The following is a 27,841-nucleotide window of genomic DNA, read 5'->3' as shown; positions in this document are numbered from 1 at the left end:
AACTTCTGAGGAGCATCTTATATATGCTATTGCCAGCACGTCTGTAATATGTAGCTAAAAATGGCTTCGTTTTTATTTTATTTTATTTTTTTTGCAGTTTTTAATTGGACATTCGTACAAGAATCCTTCGAAGTCATCAAATTAATGTAAAATACTTTCTATTCTCGCGATGTCCTTGCGCAAAGGCACTAAAAGGAAGTCGAGCTGATGCCATAAGGAACAGCTGTAGGTTACAGTGGAAAGGAAATAATGCAAACCTTAATTACAGGTCGACTGTGGAATCTGGATTCGTTCTGGTTGTTACAAAGAGCATTGGGAATACAGCCTCTGGTAACGCGAAGAACAGTTGTTAGGTTTCAATGTATGCAGTTGGACAGAATTAAACGATTCTAAGACAGCAGGAGGGTGAGTGAAATGCAAATTGCTTCTGTGTGCAAAATATATTTAAATCTCTACTATTTTTCATTCTGAAACTTTTTTTTTGCCTCTTATTTAATTCTTTCTGTACGTAACTTTTTATTCCACTTCTGTGCCTGAAAGAAAACCAAAGAGGGAAAAAATAATAATGATACACTTTCTTCGAATTCTCCATTGAATTTCTTCAGTCTACCACTTCTGTAGTGTGTCTTTGTTTCCCTTGGTAAAGAAAAAACCTTTTCTGTACTTGTTCTTATATATTTTCTTAATCTTGTACATGTACAACATTAAGACAATATAAATTAAAAAATATTTGAAAATTTAAATTTAATTTTAATTGCTTAAATCCAATAGCTATTTTCTCAATTTGAATAGCCAAAAATTCAAATTTATTCAAACGTATTTTTTTCTAAGATTTCTTAGAAAAAAAATGATCTTTATAAAATATAAAAATAAAAATAAACTTATAAATGAAGCGATGGAAACTCAAGAAGAAAGGTTGGGATCGTCTAAGGAAGTGGTTCTTAAACTTTTTCAGCTGACAGCACCCTAGTATTATGTGTTGTGATTCGCTGCACCCTCTGATACAGGACCACTCGGGAGGGTGATGAAGTCCCCAAATTTACGAATGCACCTAAAACCATTCTTAAAATCTCTTCAGAGATGATTTTTCCAGCGATTGATGCTGTTATATATCTGATCTTCCATCGCTATCAGCTACTAATTCTTGATTTACGGATGATGACGTTGATGATTTCGTGAGCAGGGTGATTTCCAAGAAGTTTGTGGCTCAACTCAAGCAACTTCCTCAGAACGCAAATTCAAATTCGATTCAATTTCCGTTCAGTCAAACTACTGATTATTGAAATAAGTTTATACATTTATTGAATCCATCAAAATAAATAATTTTTTTATAAAGTTGACGGCACCTCTACGAAATATAACAACGCAATTAAAAATTGAGTTTTTAAAAATAAAAAAAAGTTAAATAAAATCTCTTTCAAAATAACATAATTTATTTTAGAACTGTTCCGGCTAATTATAGTTTTATCGTTGGAAATAAAATCAACAAATTAAAAAACAATTTTTTCTTAATTTGGTGATTAACTCGATTACAATTTCTCCAATACGTCAATATCTTAAATTTCAAAAAATTGCCCGCGCTACCCTTCCACAGCGCCCTTCTATCTTCTTTTTCAGTCGTATTTCTTTTAAATAGCTTCAAGAACGGTGATTTATTACTACACTACTTCTTAAAATGACACAATCCAGCAGTACACTCACTTTCATTTTCATGAGGAATATCAATAGATTGTAACATCTTGTAGCTTGCCAGGAAATGTTTCATCGGATTTTTCTCTCTCTCTCTCTCTTTTTTTTTCTTTCCTTCCATCAAACTTTGAGGAAGACTAATTCTAGCTCGCTCTCGCTCAAACTGAAAATTCGAGAAAAAGGCGGCACTGTGTAATACGACCCAAGTTAAGGCGGAAGTACCTCAACAGGAGCAATAAATTCCTGTCACTCACAAACTTCTATAGATAACTGTGAGCGTTTTTCTGGCATGGAACTATGTATCAATCAGAGACGGTATCACCAATCGGACAGTGACCCCATAACCTAGACGCCTTAAATACACTAAGTTTTTCTTAACAGTGTGAACTTTTACAAGTTTAATGCATCGAGAAACATCACGGATGTATTGAAAGATGGAAGGAATATGGTAGATTCGTTAATGTGCGTTAGTTATACGGTATATTATCTATAGTATCCAGCACGTTCTTAAAAATAAAAAATTAATAAAAAATCAAAGTTACTTGTTCATTATATGCCTCTTCTTAGGCTTCTTGGGGCCTTGAGTACTGCATACAAGTCTAAAGACCTCATTTTAGGAAGGATGTAGAATTCTTTAGCGAGTACAGGGAAGGGCAGCAAGATTGGTGAGGGGAACAAAAGGGTGATCTTACCAAGACAGGCTTAAGTTCTGCAAATTGCAGCGTCTGGACACTAGGCACCTGCGAGGTTATCTGATTAAGGTGTATAAGGCCTTGAATGGGTTGACCAGGTTCAATTCTGATGGGATTCTTCCACTTGCTCAGATTACGAACCTGGGGGGGGCATAAATTTAAATTGAAGACAGACAATTGTAGAATAGATGTGCGGAAATTTTCCTTTAGCTAGCGGGTAGTTGATTGCTGGGACAAACTTCCATCTGTCGTTGTGGAAGTTGGTAGCTTAAATAAATTCAAGGAGGAACTGGACAAACGTTTAGAGGGAATGGACGTGTGAAGTAGGTTTTTTTTTTTTTTTTTGGGAGGGAATGATGCTACATCAACTTGCTTTCTTGCATCACATGCCTTGATTACTACTACTCATTGAAAAGGTGGCACTGTGTAATACGACCCCAGAATTACAAATTATTTTAAATGTATTAATATTACGAATTTTATGAGGTCAGACAATAAAGCGACCAGACTATTTCTGTAAAAAATAAAAATAAAAAATTATCACTAACCTTTAGTGGGTTACCTTCAAAGAGCTCTCCTTTTGACATTATACTAATCCCAAGATGCAACTATATACACTGAAACAGGAAGGACTATCTAACTTATATCGAGTCGGGCTTCTACGGCTCGCAGAACAGCTTGCATATATTAAGACGTGGATGTTACAAGGGCTTGAACAGATCTTGAGATATGGATTGCCACGCTATCTGTATAGACTTCCTTAATTGTCCCACGTTCGAGGGTGATGGATCTGCATGTCTGGCTGGCAGTTCAACATCATCTAACAGATTATTCCCCACTGATGGGGAATTGTTATGGAATTTGGTAACAATTCAGACTGCACCTGGAATATACCACCACTTAGAGGTAGAGTAGAGATATCGATGGATATACTTGTTGGCAACGTCATTGCTGGCTAGTACACGTCATATACCCTAGATTCTGGTGAATCAGAGAAGATAGGATATCCTAGCTAAGCATTCACCAGCTTAGCAACTGCACCAGCATTCATCCAACAACCGCACCCTCCTCTAATCATCCACTTCCCAACGGCAGTATTAGCGGCACAAGCGAATCGCATACGTCTGTGATGACTTCCATCACACTGCGCTGAATGCCTTCAAAATATTCGAAATCAGATATTTTCAAGGCGACTTAAGCTTTGGGGAAAATGAGAGTCGTATGGAAGCAAACCAACACTGGTGTATACACTGAAAGGACATTAAGGAAGACTCCACATCCCCATCAGAAAGGGGATGTCCGGTCAGCTGTCTGCTTTGTTCCCCCATCAGATGGAAAGTACATCGAACACTCGTGCTGCAAAGAGCTCCGGATTGTATACGTTATATACCCTAGATTCTCCCACGTTGTACCTTGAGGTAAGCTGCGCTACTCTCACCACGTTGGTCACGAGCCGTCAGTCATCGCTCACTCACTCCGTTCATCCCTATCGGTTTCGCACTACAAGCTTCTCTGCCATTATTGGTACGCTTGCACAAGTAGATTGGGAACAGCTTACTACACACGCTTTCTCTGAGATGGAGACACGTTCCCACTTTGAACCAACAATCAGGACTCGTTGAAAATAATTAATTTTAATTATTTAATTGGCATCTTCGTGCTTGTCACATGGAACACATGAAATTCCAGATATTGACTGCGTGTTGATTACGTTCATCTGGCCAAGCTTTCATTCGATGATGCAAAATTAAATCAAATTCAAATTATTATTTTAATGGCACCATAATTTGTCTCTCATATCCGTATGATGGCTTTTTTCTTTCGGAAACTCGGGTTTTTCGTCCAGCGATTTGCAAATCGACCGCAGAACACAGCAACTTACAGACATAATACAGACATGTACTGCGCAATATCATCTAAGTTGCTAATGTGCATAAAACTCTACAACAGACGGAGCCTAGACAACAGTTCAGAAAAAAAAATAAATAAATAGTATTCACAAAAATGTATACGTAAAAATCTAAAAAAATAACAGGGCCAAAAATGTATCAAAGGAGGAATGTCCCATTCCAAAAACAAGTCTTAACTAGTAACGTTTGATTCCTCTCAAGGAAGAATCAAACGTTAGTAGGACATCAACCTGATGATAACCGAATTTCAAAATGACGGCTATTTAACAGCATATAGGAGAAGGGCAATTTTGGATTTTAGTTTTAAATGCAACAAGCATTTCCAGCATCACTTTGGAAAATTAGCAACAATTTAGCATCTCAACTGCCCGTATCGTAATGCTGTCAAAAGCTACGAGCACATTCCACTTTCTCGATTCATAACTGCTTATCTTGATCACCATCTAAAATAAAAATGCTATGTAGACAAAGAAACTCGTGCCCACACAACTCGTTCATTTTCTACCCCTGATTAAAGAAAATGGAGTATATTATACGCGGATGCTCCTTCCACACCTCATGACCTTATTTTTTGTGAAGGCAGCGACCTCACCCGCATCGTGTCAAATTCTGATGTCAAGAAACACAATAAGAAGGAGAAGTGGTTAGTTAGGCAATTATAAAGTTATTTATTTCTACCGGAGTAACAAAGCAGGCCCATTCATGATCCCGACAACTCTTATCAATCAACACGAAAGCGATATCATTAAAGGAAATGGCTGGGGGTGCTTGCACGAAATATCAGCAACATAAATCTGATCCCTTTCTCTATATACAGTACCAACCCTCCTCTTTGACTGTCTCTTAATCAACATCAGTCGCTGATGGGAACTCTAGGTCTGATATCGTTTGATTGATCACTGCTCACCTTCCTCTGCAAAACCTCTTAGGGTAGTTCTGTAGAGAAGCCATTAACTAGTAACCACCTTTTTGATCCTATAGGCTTAATGAGGTGGATTTAATTAGTCATTGAAACATGCTTGATAGCAAACGACGGGCTAGAGTCTCCAAGACTGCCAAATAAACACTGATTAATACAATCCCTGACGACTTCTGCCTTTTCTAGACGAAATTTAATTAAAAGTATGTTCAATGATTCTCAATTAACTTAGGCCATTGCTACTTTGTTTTGTTTCTAGAAGAACAGAATACAGTGGTGTGAAAGAAGACTGGTTTCTAAAGTTCATAATGAAATCTATACATCACCAGCAGAGCTAATTTTTTTCCAACCTTTGCACAATCACCAGAAGCGTTATACAATTACCCCATAGAAATATATGTGATAATATTAAATTTCTAAAGATGCGTATAGACAAGGGACATTCCCAACAACAATCTGGCTGCCTAATTCTCCAGATCTCAATCCAAATGAAAATATGAGGGATGTGTTGAAAAGGAGCAGTTCGGCTTCGCAGTTCTCTACAAATGTCCAGATGGAGCTTGACTCGTTCAAATACCTAGTGGAATCCATACCATGACGTGTATACGGGCTGTAATTCATGCAAAAGGTGGCCTACAAGATACAATAAAGGTTTCCAATTTTCTGGACAGTGAGTGTATAAGTGTAATGTTTGTATGTGTGCGAGTGTACGCATACAGATTATTTCTAACCACCGAAACCAAAAAGTTCGCGCCTGTCTGGAAAAGCTTCCTTTCTGAATTTAAAAAAAAAAGTGATGGACGAAAATGCTCTTAAAAAAATTTTAAAAATCAGGATCGAACACTGCCTGAATTACTAGCAAATGTTGATGTGCTTCAGCATGATGGTGCTATCCCACCATTTCAGCGGGATGGCGTATAACCATTTGAAGGTTTTAATTCAAATTACTGAGAATAAATATTGAGAATCAAAATGTCTACAGTCGAAACACGAACAGGTCCAAACGCCTATTTAAAACAGCAACTGTTCAAAACGCAAACACTTCGAAAATGTCTGCAGTTCAAATCTCTGGCAGGATTAAAATGCCAAATGAGTCAATACATCAAACTGTTAATACGCCCACTATTCAAAATGTCAACTGGTAAAAAAAAACGACACCTTATAACAGGTTTTTTGTACTAAACGATTGCACTGATCTTACATAAAATGTATCCGTTATTAATACTTTAAATAAAATGTCTGGCGGTAAGTTTTTGTAAGAGTTGAATACGAAATGATAAATACATTACTAATTATTACGAACTTGGGAACCAAAATAGTTTATTTTCAATCCTGGTTTTGATGGAATCAATCAGTTTTTTACTTAGCAGAAGGAATCAGTTTTGGTTATAAACCTGTCTTCATTATGATCCTCAGATTCTTCAAGAGACGTATTTTCTGTATTTATTCGGTGGCATCATGACCTTGACCCTTACTGCAAGTTAGTTTTTATGTAACGTTCTTATTTTTCTCTTTTCCTTTTAGGACTCCTCTGCGCTCAGGGCAGCCACAGTGGAGCAGCTGCGCATGCGCACGTGCCCAAAATCATATGACACTGGATTTATCCGTGAGTTGAAACAAGTGTTAAAAAAAAAAAACTAAAAAAAAACTGTTATATTAGGACTACTCGAGAACTAACTCATCTACCAATGTGTATTGTGTCCATAAATTGCACGTGTTCTCTAGTCGATTTGCTGGACGAAAAAAACCTTACTATCCATGCCTGAGACCAACTCAGCAACGGAGTGAAGAAAACCCATAAAAATTCCTGGTGCCATTGACGGGATTCGAACCTGGGCCTTTTCCACTCGTTGTGGGATGGTGATTATAACCACCGTGGTACTCATGACTACTGGTTTACAAAAACCTTATGGAATTCAATTCAGAACTCGCTGACATTTTTGAAGGTTATGCACCAATCAATGTCATGTCAATGCAGGCTGTGTTGCCAAGTTCGAGCAGCCACTTCTAGTTTCTATGCTTAACATGGGGAAATTGTAACCTACCCTCAGTGTTCCTAGTACACGAGACTATTAAAAGCATTTTCGACCAACACTTTTGAAACGCTTGAAAAGAGTTGCAACTCGGAAATGAAGCATTTTTGGTCACATGTTTATGTGAGCTTTTTTCTTTTTTTATTTTATTTTGGTACGGAAAAGTATGATACCCCATTATGAATAAAGGCCTATATACTGTGTTCCTAGAAATATTTTCTTAAGTAATGAAATCAGGAAATTCGCGGACGTCACATATTTTATTATCATATGCAAGAAGGTATTGAACCTGCCTTCATATGATAAAATACCTTTTTAAGGCATTTAACCATCACTTGCAGATCGGTTCTTTTAAAGCATTTTTTTTTTTTTTTTTTTTCTTAAGCTAGATGAGGTTTGCTTTAGTCCATCACGTTAGTGCTGCTATTTCATCAGAACAGATAATACTGAAAGAGAAACTTTGCCTTTCCTGAATTGTAGTTATTAATTATGTTCTAGATAAGCAGCCATAACAAACAATGCAGCATCAATTAAATGGTGTGCACTTTTTGAGGGATGATGTTCAATTCAGGAAAGACTCTTCGCTTAATGGAAGGTTACTGTGTAACTTCAAGTACATTGAACTCAGCTCGTTTCACCTTTTGCACTTTTATTTTTAAATTGCTAACGCGGGTAAAATTTGTGGCCGTCGAATCTCGCAGCAGGAAAACACGAAATTAAGTAGGAGCCTGTTGATTAAATACTTCTTCACTAACTTTATAACGCAACGCGAAGTACTATAAAGTGCTATGTTTAGAATTTATTGCGAACAAGTAAGGTGGATTCCAGAACAGTAAATAAATATACAAAGGTTGTTCGATAAAAACACGTTCAACGCCTCACATCACGGCAATGCTGGGAGAACGTAGGCTTAAACCAATACGCCGGCATGCTAATTCATAACAAAAGACCTGCTCATTTAGTTTTCTCTTTGTTATGGTAGTATGTGTGTTTATAGCATTTGGAAAAGGCGTTGTATCCAAAACAGATAAACGTGCAGTACGGTGGCGAAAATAGGACGGGGCAGTACCGCGAGGCCCATATTAAACTAAAGTTCACCAAGAGCAGCTGACCCTAAGAAAACTGGCACTACTGCTGAGCATTAGTAGTCTAATAATTTTAATGAAAAACAGACGTACAGGCAAAACATATCAATGCAACTAATAACCAATTAGTGTACGGTAACCGCCTCCACTGTTGCAGGGATTCCCACTTTCGGCTTTCTTCCCCCTTTGGCTAATAAATGTATATGTACACCTCACTGTTTTCTAGACAGATCGCGGGGATTCTAATTTCCTTTGTCCTTTGCATACACAATACACGATTGAGAAAAGCAAAATTCTATCTACCAGTCCAGTGGGATACGTTCTGGACTTTTGTGTTCCTCTTAAGGTAGAGATAGTAATTATTCACGGAAGTTAGCAGTCTTAGTCTGACTTTCAGTTATTACCTCTATACATCTCGTAGAGGGTTAAAATGGATTTACATCCGGACTCTGTGTCCACCAAGACAGGTTTTTAATAGCATTTTTAATGGTATTTATATGTTGTGAAGCAGTCATGAAAAAAAATAGAGAAAGGCTCTTTACTTTGTCAACAAGAAATGAACTAACAACAGATTCTGGGTCACCAAGGATCGCCCAAAGCAATTTGGGTGGATCATACTATTATTCTCTGTTCAACTGCTGTATAATATTCAACAGCTAACTTGGGGATGAACCATCTGCTGACAAACAGACATATTCGGAGCATGGCATTCTACAACTGTGTGTTGCAATTTGTTTCCTTGCCCCATCGTGCAGTCAACTGTCCTCTTATGTACTTCTCAGAGCAAGTACCACTGTCTACTTTCCATGGACATCGTCTCAATGAAATCTTCTCATGTACTAGAATTGGAAATTCTATTCCTGTATTCGTACAGTTAATCTGCCTGACTGACAATAAAAAATATATATATTACATTCAATTATTTATCTTTTTTTGCGTTAAAACTGCAAATCTAAAATCACAGGTAAAAGGTTAAAGATCCCGATGATATTATATATATATATATATATAAAATAAGGTAATACTAACTAAATAAATTTAAACTCGAATTGTGAAACCTTAAACAAGTTTAAGTAAATGCATATGTTGGCAATTTACTGAAAAGTAATCAAAACAAAAGAATTTCAAATCTTTATTTAATAATTAGATTTACAGACAATGATGGATGCTTTATACAGATCTGTGCTGCGATAAAGTGAATGGGTAGATGCTAATGTATCTGGAAACAAACGATATGAATTAGTAATTTCGGTGCATATTTACACGTGGGGGTGAGCACACTGACAAAAGTCAGTCATGCATATTTTTATACAGAGCAATATAGAAGATGGTAGAGCTGCCAATAAAGAAGGGAAGGAAAATAGGTTAAAAACACTAATTATATGTACACCTGTATGAAGTGCTTCGTACGCATCCAATAGAGACTTCCAAACCATTAAACTGAAATAATCGCTGAGGCTCGCTCATATAGTGCAAATATACATTATTGCAATTAATGGCATCTAGCTGCTGATGGAATTTTAGGCCTACAAATGTAGTAATCGTAAAAGTCACCTTAGGATGATTTACTTTAATTTAAAGTAATTCGAGCGCTAGGATCACACCCCAGCATAGGAGGAAATACATAAAGCAACGGTGATTTTTCCTTAACATAATTCTTTGGGTAAAATAAGAGAAATTAAAATATCTTAAACGTTTTACCGAATTTACGCATTTGCTTCTACTAAATAAACTAAATACTAAAAATCCGGCGATTTATTAAATTAGCATGATTAAATATATACTAAAATATAATCTATAAATTAAACAGTCCTTTTTTAATTTATCAACACGATGTTCAAAGTCCTCATTTGCAATCAGAGATTTCACCAGGAACTCCCTCATCCCATGAAAGCATGGATAACATCAGTACTGTAACCCAGGTCACTCAAGTACCTAGAAAAAAAAAATAATAAAAAAATAAACATATATAGATGTAAAAGGCAAAAATATGTGCAAATGAACAGTTAAAATTTAATTTTCTATCAATGAGTCAATCATGAGAAAGAGACATTCTTTGCTTAAATAATTACATTTAAACATTAAACGAAAGTTTTAAGCATATAAGGGTATCCTTATATGCTTAAAACATAAGACATAAGAGTAAGATAAGTCCACATAAGAGTCCTATAAAACTTCAAATCTAAATAAAAATTTAAGAGACAAACAAACAGTAAACAGTTTACTGCATCAGATTTTTGATCACATGCATTTTTATATTTGTGTACTTGGTTTTTTATTTTTTATTTTTTTTTTATTTTCTGTTCATAGATTAATTAAAACGGCCACACTTCTCAAGGAGTTCAACTTATGTTTCCTGAAACTAGATCAGATATACAGGCCCAACAAAATTTAAGAACAATTTGTGGATGTGATATAATAATTTTCTTAATGTCCCTCCATCCGGAATGCAATTTGAACTTGAATAATTCAAATACTAAACAAGCTTTTGGCCTGATTCCTTTTGCAATAAATTTTAATTATCAGTAAAACTGTGGGGGGGGGGCATTCCGACCGATTTTCATATCCCGAAAATTGAGTTGGCTCCCAGTGAAACAAACGCCGTTTACTTTGATGGAAAGACAATTTCTTAGTTTTTGTTATCACAATCAACAAATCTCAAGGTCAGACTTTCAACAAAGTTAGCGTTTTTGCTCATGGACAACTTATAGCAGTTTCCTGGCCCAAATAAATTTGTACAATAATTGTAATTTTTTTTAAAGGACGATATAGTCATACATGTAAAAAATTATCAAATTGCATTTTTACCAAAGTCCTTCCCACTGTCACCTTAACTAGCAGCGAAGGGAGCCGAGGGAAAGGTTTTGGTAATTACTTCGATATTAATCTTCACTTTTCTGGAACAGTTTTGGCGAAAAATTCGCCACGGGTATTCTGATATCAATGATAAGAAGCTCGATCATGTGCGGCAGTCTTTGTCAGGCTGCAGCTAAAAAATACACATATCCTGCACAACCTACAAAGCACAGACAATGTAAAAACCTTAAAACCAAATGATAGGATGCTTGACGCAAGTGTGATGGATGCTACTTCAGACGGTCCTGAATCGAAACGTAAAATATCTTACTATATGGGAATTCGGTTTTCGTATGACATAACTGTTAACACAAATCAATGAATACACATACTCCTATATGGATGCGTTTTATTTTAACATTTTCTGGGAAAAGAGAGGAGGAGGCATCTATAGATTATTGACATAAAAAATATGTTTTTTCATGGCAATAATCCAAACCATAGTATTTTCATGTTGATGAAAATTTTTCATATTAATGTAATAAATAAAAACTCAGTACTTTATCAATGCATCAATTCCTTTTCAGTTGGCATTCTTGTAAAAAATTTTTCAAAGTGTAAAATAAAAGAATTAGCGAGCTGTTATACACGGTTCTGCAAGTATTCAAGCAAACTCTTATTTTCGGCTGAGAAAGATCATAAAACATTTTATGATTTTTCTCAGCCGAAAAACGTGATCGCAAATCATTCAACATTGACAAAGAGCTTTTACCCCTTGCTGAAATTTAGAAGATCGCGATTTTATCAATTGGACCGACCCCTGAGTGGTGGATGGTCCAATTACATGGCACGAACCCATCCAGAATTCACTGTATACATCCCATGTGGACTTTTTCCCAATGCAATTGCGGGAAAGACCGAACATATAACGAACAACAGTGAACAGTACTGGGAGAACCTGAAGAAAAGAATTTCTTAATCTTTATTTTTTTTAAAGGTTTTTATCGATACCACAAATACAGAAACGTTATACCAATACTAGCGAGAAATCAAATATCAATATATTCTACTTGTTAACGAAGGCACTCCGTACAGTTGCATCAATATTTGTACTGCAAAATAACTGCATATAAAATTTTAAATTAGACAGTTTATAAAGCAATAAATTGTTTCAGAAACTTTCACTGAAAATTTAATTATATATTTAGCTGTAATAAGTATTTAATTAAATTTTTACTTTTAAGGTTGTAAAGGAATTTAATGGAAATCCTGTGTTTCCAATTGAGAGGAACGAATCGTCAATTACAACTTGTGGGCTATCACATCAATTTGTCTCAAATCGCATTAGAATAAAAAACTGAACAGAAGCTTATTCCAGTACTCCCACGGAATATAAGATTTCTATATGGAAAACAGTTTGTGTGTAAATGATATAGGAATTTCTGAAACAGAACATTAAACAAATATGAAAGAGAAAATTTTCTTTTTTTCCTTTGAAAATTTAAAGAATTGTTAATTCTAGTAAACACGTTATTTTAAGGAATAAGAAATTCTACTTATTGCATAATAATTTTTACTAAGGCCTTTAGCTTATGGCAGGGTGATTAATGTTTTAATGATCAGCAGAAAATAAATATGAGGCGTGACAAAAAGTTCGAAGACTCAACTAATATTTAGGAAATGGAGAAGCTTACCGACTATTCGGACGGATCTCCTTCGAGGTAGTCTTCCTGACTTTATACATCGATTCTAACGCTTCTGCAAATTCTGGAGGCATTCCTAATATAGGTTTTTTTCTTCCTTCTTCTTCTTGGGAATTGCTAATAATTCCTGTTATGCGTTCTGAATTTTTTTTTTTTTTTTTTTTTTTTTTAGGCACTGCAAATCTGTTACCTTTCAATGGGACTTGAAGTTTGTGGAAACAAAAAAAAAAAAAAAAAAAAAAATCATAGAGAACTAAATCTGATCAGTTATGATGGATGGAGGACCACAATGATGGAGTGCTTCGTAAGAAATTCTTGAACTGAAAGCGCTAAGTGCACAGGGACGTTGCTATGATGCAAGCGCCAATTCCTGAAGTCCAATTTTCCGACCGTTTTCCCAAACAGCATCGCGCAATCGACGCAGAACTGTTTTGTAGTATTCCTAGTTCACTGTTTCAACCATCTCCTGCAAGTCAAAATATATGGTAAGCACGACATTCACATTTGATCGAGTTTGTCTTGCTTTTCAGGATTTGGAGAAAACGGAGTCATCCACTGAGAGGACAGACTGTCTTTGTTTTCAAACATCCACCATTCATCACTAGTAACGATGAAAGTAACAGTGTGGGTCAGCAACGCGTTTACGAAGATTCTAACATACGAGAACTCACCACTCGCTGTGTTCATCAGTGAGTTTACGAAGCACGAACTTGTCTGAAACGCTTCGCATCGCATTCCAAATTTCTCTGTGCAAACATGTCCTATAAGAAATATCAATTTCACTAGCATCTTCGTGTATATAACCCCTGATAAGATCACGAAGAAAAGCAATTGAATTATTCGTGTTTGAAGTTGAAGGACGGCCAAAGAGATCGCTTTTGAAACAAACAGTTCTCTTTAAACTTCGCGAACCACTGAAGAGTCTTCGAACAACACACACAGATTCTTCTCAGAAAGCTGTTTACATTTCAGGGGTTTCTGTTGAACCAATTTTTTTCTTTTTCCTAATTTGAAGCTTATAATCACTCATTTTAAAACGGGACGAAACACACAAAACATCCATTCAATGCACATTCAGACTGATTGCAGATGAGTGGATGATTCATGAATCTATGTCTGTGTGAGTCATTGAACATGTTGCAACAAGTCACAACTTCCTAGGACGCCGCAATTTCAAGACACAAAGTCAAACCTCGAACTTTATGATTACATCTCGCATATTACACTTATTTTGAGGAAGGGAAATAGGAGGAAATTTATGAAGGAAATCGGCAAAATAATCAATAATTTAAAACATTAAGCTTAAATTTACAGGAAAATTAGTTCTATAAAAAATTACTGGAGATCCTAATCTCCGGTACATATATTATTTGGGAGGTCCAAAATGAAAGACCTTTCTAAGTCGGTACTTAGGTTTAAACCTCAAACTGCAACAAAATAAAAGCAGGAGAGTCAAGAGTTAAATTATGGAATGATTGACAATTATAACTAAGAAGCATTCGAAAAAAAAAAAAAAAAAATTTCGTTATATAAAGAAAGGAAATGCATTCTTATTTATAACTAACCTTCCAGTTCCTTCTATTCAATATTATTTTGAGCAGACACTGCATCACAAGATATCTGAACATGATGAACACTTGCGGCTATCAACCGTTGATTAGCATGATAAGAATCAGCACAGCAATCCTTATCAGGCGCCTAAGATTTACCTGAAGATTTATTAGATATAAAGATATACGATGAAACTTCATTACCTACATGTCTAGCAGATCATATTATCTTCCATTTATTCACTGAATGAATAAATTCAGTGAATAAATGACACTGTATAAGAAACATTACGGGAATCCTACATGTCTAGCAGATCATATTATCTTCCATTTATTCACTGAATGAAGAACATGACAATTTTCATCACAAAAATAGTACTCCCTGATAGTAAGTTAGGATTATCGTTACCCGAGAAGTGATCGCTGCTACATACAATAAAACCAGGAGAACGAACTCAATTTCGAGCTGAATTTCATTAAATAAGGGAGGTAATTTAAGGCTGCTCGCTTTAGCAGTAAGTACTACTTTCTGCTAAGTTATCATAACTATACGAAGATGAAAGCTTGGGCAGTACAGAAAATCAACTCAAATGGCGTTTGACAAGAAAAGGGAGGCACTAAAGAACGTGTACCTTTTTGGAGATAAGCAGTTGAAGGCAGTGACTATTCTTTACCCTGGCTCTGCCGTCAGCCAGAGGTAAAAATTTGGTCTCCACAAACGCACTGTGCAAATAGCAAAGGTTGTGCCTTATCATATTTGCCTCTAACGCTACGAAGGTCGCTTCACTGTATTTCTTTTTTACTTAATTCTAAAATCTTCACTATAACTGGAAAGAATATACCATTAATCAAAGTATAAAAACAAAAATAAACAGATGGGGATAAAATTGAAGATTATCAACCAGAGGGGGGTGATATATATATATATGTGTGTGTGTGTTATAGTTAAAGCTGCCCAGTGCTATCGCGATTTAAAGAATTATAAATTCATGGCAAATTTATTATTTTTTTTTTATTCCATAGAATTTATGAATGTACATTGCTGTAAATGGATATAATGCTCTCTTTCAGAACATAAATACAGTATTCTAATAAAAATTTCTGCTATAACTATTTAAATATCTTAATCTCAAGTCACTTGACTCATCAGTGGCATTAATTACCACAGGGGTATTAATAAATTATTTTATCGATGTTATTAATCACTTCAGTAGGTATTTCACAGTACGTTTCGATTCTACAAGAGAGAGAGAGAGTTAGAACTAAACTTCAAAGAGCACCTGTTCGAGGAAGCTTCTGCCAACTGAATTCGCATGACAGACACCATTCGCTTATGCAAATGCCATCAAAATCCTTACCTTCATCAAAATCAGACGAAACCAGCTCAACCTCAAACTATAATCCGGATCAGATTACTTAGGCAATTTCTCTCTTTACAATAAATTCACAAAAATCTGTAATGGCCTGTTCTTTTACAATAACAAACTGTTTTTCCAAAAACCTTGTCAGGAGTTCTCGGGACTTAATTCAAGTTAGAAATAACTCACGCTGACTTATAAAACAGCTTCAGTTCATAAATTGGAGCTGTTTTCATAAACTGGAGCTGTTTTCGAGCTTTAGTTCATAATTTATACAGCATCATGTAAACTATCTCCATGAAAGGACGTATCATCTCGAGCAGTAAGCAAAACAACACCTCCATGTAACGGACATTAAATAATCACCATGAAATAAATTCGTACCATTATTCAGCCGTCTTGTATGCATCGGATATTTGGGTCTCCTGCAATCCGGATCATTACAACGGATACCTATTGTTATCCGTAGAGAATCTGCCCCATCCTAGTGCCTTCCGATCCAACAGTGACTCCAAAGCAGCCAAATTGTTTCCTGACCAGAAGCAGAAGGCAACAACAAAACCTTGATGCACACCTGCACATTCTGATAACAGAAAAAAAAAAAAAGGGGGGACGTAGAGAAGAAACTTCTAGAACAGTCACTCATATTACAGTGATTCCTTCGATTCCACCAGTGTCCTTGTATTCCTAGATAAGAATATCTGTAATAAAATCACTGTTGTTAATAAAGATGTTTCATCGAGTTTCTTTTGTACCCTTAGCATCATATATGTACTCATAAAATCCTAATATAAACGTTTCGATAATACTAATTTTTTTATTTAATAATTGTGTTACTTAACTTTATCAATTTATCATTTTCAATGAAATAACCTTATGTGTAAATTGACTTTAACATAATACCATCTAGAATCCAAGAATTGCACGACCACAGTAACCCATTCTATTCCATCTGTTCTAAACAAACTCTGGCTGTGACTGGGTTTGTTTTTCAAACTGCAAATAACGATTATTATTATTAAAACAGCTAACAATTAAGACATAACGGATAAAACGTGAAAGAATAAATAATAAAATAAAAGGCATAGGCATTAAGCTTTTCCAAATTTGGGTTTGGTAAAAAAAAACTGAAATGCCGACTGTGTATACTTCGTTAGAAGAAATAGCCAACTAAGATTCTTCATGGCATGACAACATTATCTAGCAGTAAACTGCGCACTTAATACCACAGGCGTAACTAGGGCAGGACTAATGTGGCCCTTAATAATTATTATTTTATTTCATAATATAATTATAAAGGTGAGTAAATGAGTGTTGTGTCATGGAAGATTTCAATCTTCTCTTTATTGATTGCCGAAACTGAGAGGGGAAACTCACCACCGGGACAAAATTTTTAAATTAACTTAACTAGAATTACTAGATTATTGTTATTTACATCAGCTCGTTAGAGGAACGTAGTCACGTGAATTCAGCAATTCTTCCATAGCATTGACTCCAACAGAGCTTCAGTGTTTCTGTCCCCCCAAACATAAGAACATCTGTAATAAAATCATTATTATTAACAATGATGCTTAGTGTTCCTAATATTAACCCTTGTGGCTCGTTCCTATAGCCCCAATATTTGGGAGCCCTAAAAAATTTTAAATATATATCCAAATACAGTAAAAGCCCGTTATAACGAATACCATTTTAACGAAAATTTCGCTATAATAAAAATATTTTCAGATTCCCTTATTTGCATACAAGTCTTGTTTCATCTAAACAGTTACTAAAATTCAGTACAACGAAGTATTTTAAAAACCCACCTGCGCCTAAAATATAGCTACTTAATGGGCTTACACCGAAAGAAACATTTATTGGGAAAATTATGAATAGCGCTACGTAGCCCATTTTTTAAATACAGTTATATAAGCATTTCCTTGAAGAGCAAAACTGAACTTTTAAAAGATATAGCAAAGGAATTCGTTATTAAATCCTTTACTGTGTTTTCCGCCTTTCTTAGGGATTATACAGGGGTGTTAAAATTAAAGTATCCCTATGTAGAGGGCCCTGGAGCGAGTTCTAAGGCTCGTACTGAAGAGAAATTTGGATAACAGGTACAAAAAATAATGTGTTCGCCATTTATTGGGGAAAAAAAAATTTAGTTACAAAATTTGTCACTGTATGGCGCGTAACTAAGATAGTTACGCGCCATACAGTGGCAAACAGCGCCACTACTCAGCTCTACTGTATTGTATAAAAGCAAAGCAGTCTCTTCAAAATCATACAATAGATGTTTGCCTGCACTACAGCAGCAATGCCAACAACGTTGCAGGAAAAGGAGCTATTAGTGAAGCTGTAAATTAAATTTAAATTTTCTGTTTATACTCCGGGACGACCAAACGGTCAGAGGAGTTCACAAGATAGACAGAATACAAGAAATAGTACCGTATTCTGCAGCCACGGGCTTGAACCCCGGTCACTCAAGGCTATCAGAACAGCAACAATGCAGCTGCGGCTATCAGAGAATTCCGGAGTCAGAAGCACATAAGGCGTGACCTATGACTGTTTGTGTTGTCCGCAAAATGATTGCGAAATTTGAAGCGACAGGACATCTTGATGTTCAAGTTTGTCCAGTTTATCTAACCGCAAAGCGAGCACAAAAAAGTAGAACCGATTATGGGCCTACGCCTTAAACAGTTCAACACCCAACTTAATGCGCAGTGGGCCAAGGTAGTTCCAGACCAGCTAAAAGTAATTATAAATGCGGAAAATATCGACATCATGATCCTTCAAAAACCTTATACTCATGGCAAGCAGGTGCGGGGTTACCCACTTGCATACAAAATAATCCAAGCAGATAAACTCCCTGGGCGGCAATTGTAGTCAGGAACCCAGAACTCACCACCAAAATATCAAGTCTCTGCACATCCTGGACAGTGTGCCTACATGTCATAGGTCCCCTTGGAACCTTTTATGTAGTTTCTATATACAACAGACCTGGAAAGGACATTCTACCAACAATAAATTATCTGGAAATATCGTGGGGGCGGATGTAAAATGCCGCTCTTCTGCTTGGTTTGCAGGGACTGATGACCATGGTGGCACCTGCAATGGGCAGCGATTGGAAGAGTTTATCTCCAATTCACAGCTTACCATATTAAATAGGCCACACAATTTGCTAACATTTTCATCCACTCTCTGGGAATCAAATATTGATATCACCCTGGCTAGCACACAGATGGCTGGACCACCTAGGACCACCGGGCCATAACCTTCCAAATGTCTAGAATCCAACTTCAACCATGAATCCCAAACTCCCACTGAACAGATTTAAAATAGAAAATGCTAACTGAGACAACTTCATAGCAGCTCTGGACATCTCTGTCATGCAACTCCCAGTGGGGGGCTGTAACGTGCTAGATCCAGAAGTGCACCAGAGAACTGTTACCAGAGTCATTACTAATGCCTGTACCACAACCTTTACACGAAAAAATCCGTTCCCCAGCGCTGTTCCCTGGTGGTCCCCAGAGCTGCAGCGCCTCAGAAGAGAGGTAAATAGTAAAATGAAAGCTTTCCAATGAGCAAAGAGATCATGGCCGCAGCCAGAGGTGGAAGTCTTGAGACAACAATATAGAATAGCCAGGAACACCTATACAGCTCTAATCTGCCAAAGGAAAAGGACATCTTGGGAGCATCTGGTGGTATCGACTGGGAATACCGACCATTTGGGGGGTTGTACATAAAATTACCACCAATAGACTCCCCGGGGGGAGAGGTTCAGACAACCACTCTCACACTACAAGGCACAATAACCACTACCTGGAAGCAGTCAATTAATAATATACTGAACACCATTTTACAGCCACCAATCTCTGACCTCACACTAATACAAGCCCAACTGTGTGCCTCCAATGAATGCTACGCCACGCAGAGTGGCGTAGCATTCCAAAGAGCCCTTCACCCTGGAGGAACTTCATCGAGCAGTACTGATATTTCCTGTCCTTGAAACCTCAAGAACAGGAAATGCCCAGGTCCTGACCTTCTGGAGCCCGAGCTTTGTCATAAGAGTAGCAGACTACAAGCCATACTTACTGCTGAACTTTTTCAACCATTGTCTGACGAAAGGATCCTTTCCACTTGATTGGAAGACAACTAATCTTCCACTTCTCCTCAAGAATCCGAATAAACCGCCACAACAGCCACATCATACAGACCAATTGCCTTCCTAACTGTTCTCAGTAAACTCTTTGAGAGACTCATCTTCTTCAGAATTAACAGGTATTATAAAAACACAAACCTACAGGTCGATAACCAGTATGGATTCCGTCAGGGGCGCTCGACAGTAGACGCACTAAATAACCTGATAACATCTGCTCAATCAACACCTGAAAAACACTTCCTTGTAATTGTAGTCGACTTCGCCAGGGCGTTCAACTCACTTTGGTGGCCGAGCGTCCTTGGCAGCCTTAGGCAAGCACAGATTCCTTAAAATCTCTATTATGTGAGATTTTGAGGAATGTGAAATTCTATGTGAAAGATCTGTCAGTGTAGAGACTCCCTACTCCAGGGTGATCAGAAAGATCCACAGGGGATGCCCATAGGGCTCGGTCCTAGGACCAACTTTCTGGAACATAGTCCTGGACGAGTTCCTAAATCAGGATCTTGGGCATGTTAAGTCCCAAGCCGACGCAGACGATTTGATCCTTTCCGTGCCTGCCAGCAAAAGAGTCCAGCTTGAAATTTCTGCTAACCTAGTATTCTGGCTCCTCCAGGAGTTCATTCATTCATTTTTTCATTTATTTACACACCCAAATATTATGTACAATTTCAAGAAACATAAACAATAATCTATATATAATTTTATGTACATTTTCATTCTCATTTATATAATTACCCTAGCATATATATATATATTTTGTTCACAATACAGTTGAGGAAACAGTACAAAACACGTGTGTGTGTCCTGGTATCAAGGGTGGCCCCTAGGCATAGCCCATCTCCACCTAGTGGATCTGTATTGAATGTAGGACCTCTGCAAAGGAGCAGCCAATACCTGTGCAGCTGCTATCTGGTGCCTGTCCCCAGGCGCGAGTAGCCAGACCTGGTTTTTTTTTTAAACCTTTTACATGCCAAAGTGCACGAAATCCCGCACCCACTGGAGGTAGTGCAATACCAGTGGGTGCCCGCTATCCCGCTCACAGGCTGCCCAGGCCTAGAGCCAGCAAAAAAAAAAAAAAAAAAAAAACAAGGCTGGAGCTCCAAAAACCCATTGAAGTCACACAGCCAAGACAAACATTTGTAAAGAGACCTGCAGTTATCAGTAGCATTATACATCAGTTATCCTATTAAGTTTAGCATTAACAAGGAAATAAACTGTTAACATTGATCACTATTTACATTACAGTGAGATTTACCAGTCTCTCTGTTTGACAGTTCTAGCAACAGAATTTGAAAATTATTTACAGTCGGTTTTACAGCAACATAAGTTGTTACTTACCAATAGTTACATATAAATTTACATATAAATATTTAAGTTACATATAAATATTACAATTCTTCGAGGTTAGCTTCCTAATAATTTAGGCCAGTTTATACACAAAGCTTCTTGTAATCCCATCCAGCATCACTTAGAGGAGAAAGGGGTCTACCTGTCATTTCCTGTTGCGTTGATGGCTGTCTTCCGATATGTTCTTCCCAAAAGTGAGTTAATCTGGATCATTATGACACCACAGTAGAGTTTCTAGCCGCAAGTCTTTTCTTGAAAACTGCCGCAGAGAACTGTTGAAATGTAGTGAAGACATCAGAATTTTCGATGAGCAAATGTACATTATTTTCTGAGAGATTATTTATTTTACTCAGCAGTACCTGTCTTTCATTCGAATAATCGTTACATTCAAAGAGAACGTGCTGCCATGTCTCAGATGCTCCGCAGTGACAGAAAGGGTCAGGCTCAAGGCTCCTTTCGAAAAGTTTAGCCCTGAGCGATCCGTGGCCAGTCATTAAATATGATGTAGTCATGCTAGGCACAAACCATTTTGAGACTGTGGGTAATGACGCGAATTCAACATTTGAGATGTATCTTCGTGTGACCTCACCGTGTTCACTTTCAGCCCATCTTTGCTGCCAAACAGCGGTGAGTTCCTTCCAGAGTCTTCGTTTTTCCTCTTTTATTCTGTTCGTAGGGTCTGTTACAATGTTAAAAATATTTACAGAAATTCCTTTTTTGAGATTGTAGATCATACCCCTGTAGGAGATATAAAGGTCCAGAGGCAGGGTTCCTGCTAGAACTTGTAGGGCATTATTCGACACCGTCCGAGGAGCTTGTAGAAGTGTGAGCAACACCGAACGCTGTAATGAAAGAAGTTTAGTCCTGATCTTAGTTTTTGAGACCCTCCAGAACCAAACACCTGCTGCGTACGCAGCAATTGGTAGGAAGATAGTCTTATAGTATAAAGACAACGTCTTTTTGCTGAGGCCCCATTCTTTTCTGGAAATCCTTGCGATTCCAGCCGTGAAGTTTTTAATTTTCTCAGAAATTTTGGATACGTGAGTATGAAAGTTTAGTTTGTCATCTATTGTAAGTCCCAAGTACTTGGTGCTGGATACGTAGGGGATTTGTGAGCCATTTAGGATAACTCTGGGAGGTCTGCCATAATTGAATTGCTTTCGAAAAACCATGAAATTTGTTTTTGTAGGGGAAATTTTGAGCTTATTTAGATTCGCCCAGTTGGATAAATCATCCAATATTGTTTGGATCTTTTGTTCCAAGATTGTTCTTGACATTCCAGTAACGCCAACCGCCAAGTCGTCTGCATATGCAATTTTTTTGCAATCTCCATTTTTCTTTGTCAGCCATTGGTCTAAGACCGCATTCCAGAGGAGAGGCCCCAGGACTGAACCCTGCGGGCACCCTCGGGAAGCAGTCGTGCTGTAAGTCAGATGTTTGGCACAAACCTTGATCTGTCTGTCTTGAAAGTATGATCTCATAATTTGGTAGATATGATTATCACACATGGCTGAACGTAGCGACCCGAGGGCGCTCTCCCACCATAGGGAGTCGAATGCGCCCTCGAAGTCCACGAACACCACCAAGACATACTTACTGTGAGAATCCTGGATGTATTTCAGAAGAGAAATTATAGCATCTTCGGTCGAGTGACCCTTTTTGAATCCGTGTTGATGATCTGAGCACAATTGCTGGTCCGATAACATGCTTTCAATTCTGGGAGAAATTAATCTCTCAAAAAGTTTCCCTAAGTTAGCCAGGAGGGATATTGGTCTGTACGCCCTTGGGTTTGTTTTGACTTTTCCAGGTTTATATAAATTTTCAGTAGAGCTAGTTTCCAGGGTTTGGGAAAAAGTCCTTCGAGGAAGCATTTATTGTACATATTCAGTAGTATATTGGGAAACAGTTTAAAAAATTTCACAATTACCAAATTCTCTAGCAAGTCAATGCCAGGGCATTTTTTCTTATTGAGTTTAGCAGTAGCAGTTCCTAGTTCCACGAGAGTAAAAAGGCAAACATCGGTAGATCCAACATAATTCTGGTTTTTCCTCCTGACCTCTGCCTGTTCTGGAGTATCACAGTGAGGTAGATCCTTTGGAAACAAATTATCAACGATCGTTCCGACAGTAGAGTGCCAGTCTGTTGTTTCTAGGTTATTACTAATTACAGTCTGATAGATATCTCCACTTATCAGTTTATTCCTCATTATTTTATATATGATCCCCCAGGGGTTGGTATTCCCAACATCTTTGACCAAGTTTTGCCAGCAGGTCCTCTTACTTTCAGATATGGCTCGATGGAATAATTTTCTTTTCTCTCTATAACTGTTTTTCAGCCTTTCAACGTCCTCGTTAGAAAGATGTCTACTACGCTGATATAAGCGTCTGGCTTGTTGAGTTTGAAGCCTCAAATCAGAAAGCTGAGCGTTCCACCATGGCACTGAAGGCTTTCTTATATGTTTCCTTTTACTTGAGTTTGACATAGCTATATATAGATGTTGCTGAACAGTGTCTACATATTCTGAAGCCGATAGTTGGTTTAATGCTTCTGCATCCTCCCCATTAAATACTGTACGCAGATAATTCTCGAATTTTTTCCAGTTGACTTTATCCGTACGGTATCTTCTTAAGTCATGGACAGGGACAGTCAAGTCATTGTGTTGGGAGTTCTTTGATATGTTGAACGTGATAGCCCTGTGATCGCTGTTCACCAAGGAGGGTTTCACGTCCCAGTTTCCAGTTTTGTCATCCATCCTTATGGAAGTAAGTGTGACGTCAATGTTTGATTCTCCGTTGGTAGTGGAGAAAGTAAATGGTTTATTTTGTACATTTTTAATACAAAGGCTGTGAGCCATAATTAAATTTTCAAATTGGGCTCCCCGAGGATCAGTGAAGCCACTGTTCCAGAACGTCGATTTGGCGTTCAGGTCCGCCGCCACCACCAAGTTATTATTTGCGAATTTATCACAGATCTTGTCCAGTAGATGCAATGCTATATGCACATCTTCTGAGGGGGGACAGTATAGTGAAGTTAGGTAGAAAGAGATGGAACTAGAGGATACGAGGATACAGGTAGCATTCGCTGAGCATTCTCCTGTAATCGCAGTAATAACTAGTTCGTTATTAAACACAATTGCAGTTTTGGGTGGAGGATCACAAGTTGCTATGATTCTAGTGGAATTGGGGTAGCCCATGATTTTATGCGCCGTTCCACCTACTTGGGATGAATAATATGGTTCCTGTAGACAGACAATGTCATAATTATGTTCTATGGCTACGTTTCTGATCTCATCAGCTGCGGCTCGAGAGCGCTGTGCGTTTATCTGTAAAATTCTAATTGTGTCTGTATTTTGAGAATAGCCAAAGTTATTTCTGCTTGTAGTTGTATTATCCATCAACGATACGCTTATTTGCTAGTTCCATCGCTTTTAAAAACTCGGGGCACTTGCCATCCCTGACTGAGTGATTGGAGTCCTTGTTCTTGCGTTTACAGTTTATGCATTTTGGTGATTCTTCTCTGTTGGGGCACTCTGCGAAGATGTGACCCCCATTGGCACAGTGACTACATGACACGGTTTTATGAGGGCAATTTTGTGCAGAGTGCCCGTAGGCCAGGCACCTGAAACATTTGTTAACTACGGTGAATTTTCTGAACTTATGCGATGTAAAGCCTAAATATATTCGATTGTTTTGAAGTAAACAGTGGAGAAGTTCAGGATTGAATCCAATCACCCAGTTAGTAATACTATTTCCAGAACCTGAGCTGAACCTAAATGTTGTACCCTCGTTTACCTCCTGTTGTGAGAAGGAATAATCTTTTAAATTTTTATGATACAGGTCGTCCAAGATATCTGCCTTACTATAATCTTTTGGAACTCCATAGACTAAAATTGTTGGGTTTGACATTTTTGGCTTTTCTATTGAAAGTCCTGCATTCTTGAGTGCAGGCAAGGTACAGATTTTGGTGGCATCATATGAGTTTGTAGTCTCTACTAACAAACCCTTGTTCCGGAGGAGTCTGATGTTCTTAACTTTCATTTCTTTATACTCGGTTTTGAGTGTGTTTGTCACCGCATTCCTAATGTCTTGACTGGACTGTATCACTGAGTTAGCAGTGGGTCTTAGGATTAGTATATTGCGTGGATCACCAGGTCGAGAAATCCAGGGGGTTTTGGCAGGCTCTGAATTGGCCACCATCTGTGGTTCATTTGACATTTCTGTTGATAGTTGTCTAGGCTTTTCGCCCCGTCTTCCGGAATTAACTTTCTCCAATGGATGGGATCGCTCAGGATCAAGTCGGCCCCATTTTGATTTTGCAGCCTCTGCAAAAGTCTTTTTCATCAACGATTGATTTCCTCCATGGGAACCTCCTGGGGAGAGTATATGTTGATCAAAAATATCTGCCCGACATTCTGTGCTGGTCGTCTTGGCCTTCAGCCTCTCATTATCTATTATTAGAGCCATTGTTAGTGCCTCCATGTCAGCCCAAAGGCTGTGAATGAAGTTTGATGCAATTTTCGTAACCATACTGGTATCTGCTGACATAAAATCTCCGAGCGCCTTCTTTATTTTTACAACTGTGGCGTGTACAATAGTTGGATCCAAAGAAGCTCCAAGATCCAAGGTATCGGTGAAAGACGTGCTTTGAACCCCTGTTGTCTGGGAGGGGCTAATATTTTCAGTATTTTCTGGATTTGTTGGTTCTGTTTTGTCACCAACTGTGCCAGTATCTTTCTGTACTGTATTTTTAGACTTTGAATCTTCCGGATTAGTGTGTGCGTTTTGGTGTGAACTTCCATTTTCGTGGTCTGTTCGCTCTCCTTGAACAGAGTGGGCTACCCAGCACAACCTGACAATCTCGGCTGAGAAAACCTCCAACATCCTCCTGAAATGGAACCTAAACTCAATCAGACCACCGCAGATTAAGATCAGCGCCACAACCATCAAGCAACGCACCCAGCTTAAGCACCTTGGTGTAATCCTGGACTCAAAACTGTCCTTCCTCCCACACGTACAGTATATCCAAAAGAAGAAAAGAAATTACACAACATTGGTGGCAAGGGTCACCTTGATGTACTGGGATCTAAACCGAAGTACCCTAGCCCTGTTTTACAAAGCAGTCTTTATTCCAGCCATCTCATATGCTGTAGGAGTCTGGTATCACTGGGCAACTATTGTCACAAATCAGAAGAAATTAGCCACCATTCAAAGAGCAATAATACTTACAATCACCAGAACCTGATGCATGGTGAGCATGCCTGTTTTCCAAGTCCTCGTTGGAGTCTTCCCTCCAGAAATTGAAATAATTAGATGCAGCATGTTTTATCATCTGTCCAAAGGAATCTCCACTACCACCATTGGATTCACCAGCAATCAATCACAAGACAGAGAAAAGGCACCTTTTCGCTCACCTGCAGCAGGCCTGGCAGGACAGATGGACGACATCCACTAAGTGAGTAATTACAAAGAAATTCATCCTTGAAGTAACGTTCACATTCCCAAAAGTAACAAGCTGGTTTTCCCCTGGCCTGTACATAATGTACCCCCTCACAGGCCATGAGTCGATACAAGAAAAATTAACGTCTCCAAGCATCACAGATGATCCATGCTGCCAATGTGGCACTATGAAATTTCTGCTAACTGACTATGAATCATCAGTCACATCCACTAAGGGAGCAATTACAAAGAAATTCATCCTTGAAGTAACGTTCACCAAGACCAATAACTTGAGACAGATTCTTGGCAAACCTCTCCAGTAGCATCAACGGCATCGAAGCTCAATTGAACTGAAATTCACTTCCTTCACCTGATCCCACTCAAGACTCCAAACCCAGACACTGGATATATCAACAGATTTTCTGCCACAAGCCATATTGGCAATCAAACCGAGCACTCTAGCCTGGTTTTCTTTTACTCTCCTCCCCGGTTGGGGAGAGGAGGTTGTTTCCCCGTCTCCTCCCCCCTGCCACCCAAGTCAATACAGGCAATGGGCCTATCTCACTGACTTTCTAGGGTCGCCTTCTCTATCGTCCCCATACCTCTGTCTTTTTCCCCCAGCCTTCAGTCTCTCCCCCTACTCTGTCCAACTTGCAGTGTACACCCCACACACTACCTATCAATTAATAACGTACAAATTTAAACCATGCTTACATAAATCTCTCTTGGCCTTTTATATTCTAGCGTTAACCACCTTTTATATTTATTTATTTTTCGCATAGGTCCTTGCCACTGAAATCTTTGGAAACTAGTTGGCAGGGCCTGCCAGTACAAAAAATCTACTGGGTATCTGACCTGCCTCCCCAGGACAAGTGCGGTAACGGTGAGTCCCAACGGCTAAATGGTCAGAAGAACAACAGTACACAACACTACACATCCGTCCATTCCCCACACACTTTTTAAATCTCTGGCCTTCACAGAGTTTTGTACTACACAAACAGAGTACACAATGCGGAGTGGGAAACCCCTGGTGCCGTCAGACAACTAGCACACTTTGCACTTTGATCAACCAAAGTAGAGGTCGAAAACTAGTGGATTCGTCTCGTGTGGAAGATGTGACTATGGCTGTCGTGGATTTATCAAGTCAATCTCCATGTGGTAGCACAAGTGTGCTAGCTGTTTC

At 38.1% G+C, this 27,841-nt stretch overlaps 1 protein-coding gene across 2 annotated transcripts in view; it reads right to left on the bottom strand.

Moving 5' to 3' along the window:
- Positions 1-10,123: 10,123 nt before the first annotated feature.
- Positions 10,124-27,841, bottom strand: part of LOC150091347 (cytochrome b5 reductase 4) — a 210,578-nt gene continuing 192,860 nt past the window's right edge. For both annotated transcript variants that reach the window (XM_090383334.1, XM_090383328.1), the window contains one exon: positions 10,124-10,263. In XM_090383334.1, coding sequence (XP_090239460.1) covers positions 10,209-10,263 — 55 coding nt within the window. In that variant the 3' untranslated portion in view covers positions 10,124-10,208. The remainder of the gene's footprint in view (positions 10,264-27,841) is intronic.

Source organism: Mastigoproctus giganteus, chromosome 1, assembly GCF_048544385.1.
Source record: "Mastigoproctus giganteus isolate SK-2022 chromosome 1, ASM4854438v1, whole genome shotgun sequence".
NCBI lineage: Eukaryota > Metazoa > Arthropoda > Arachnida > Uropygi > Thelyphonidae > Mastigoproctus > Mastigoproctus giganteus.
This window is presented reverse-complemented; position numbering and strand designations above follow the sequence as displayed.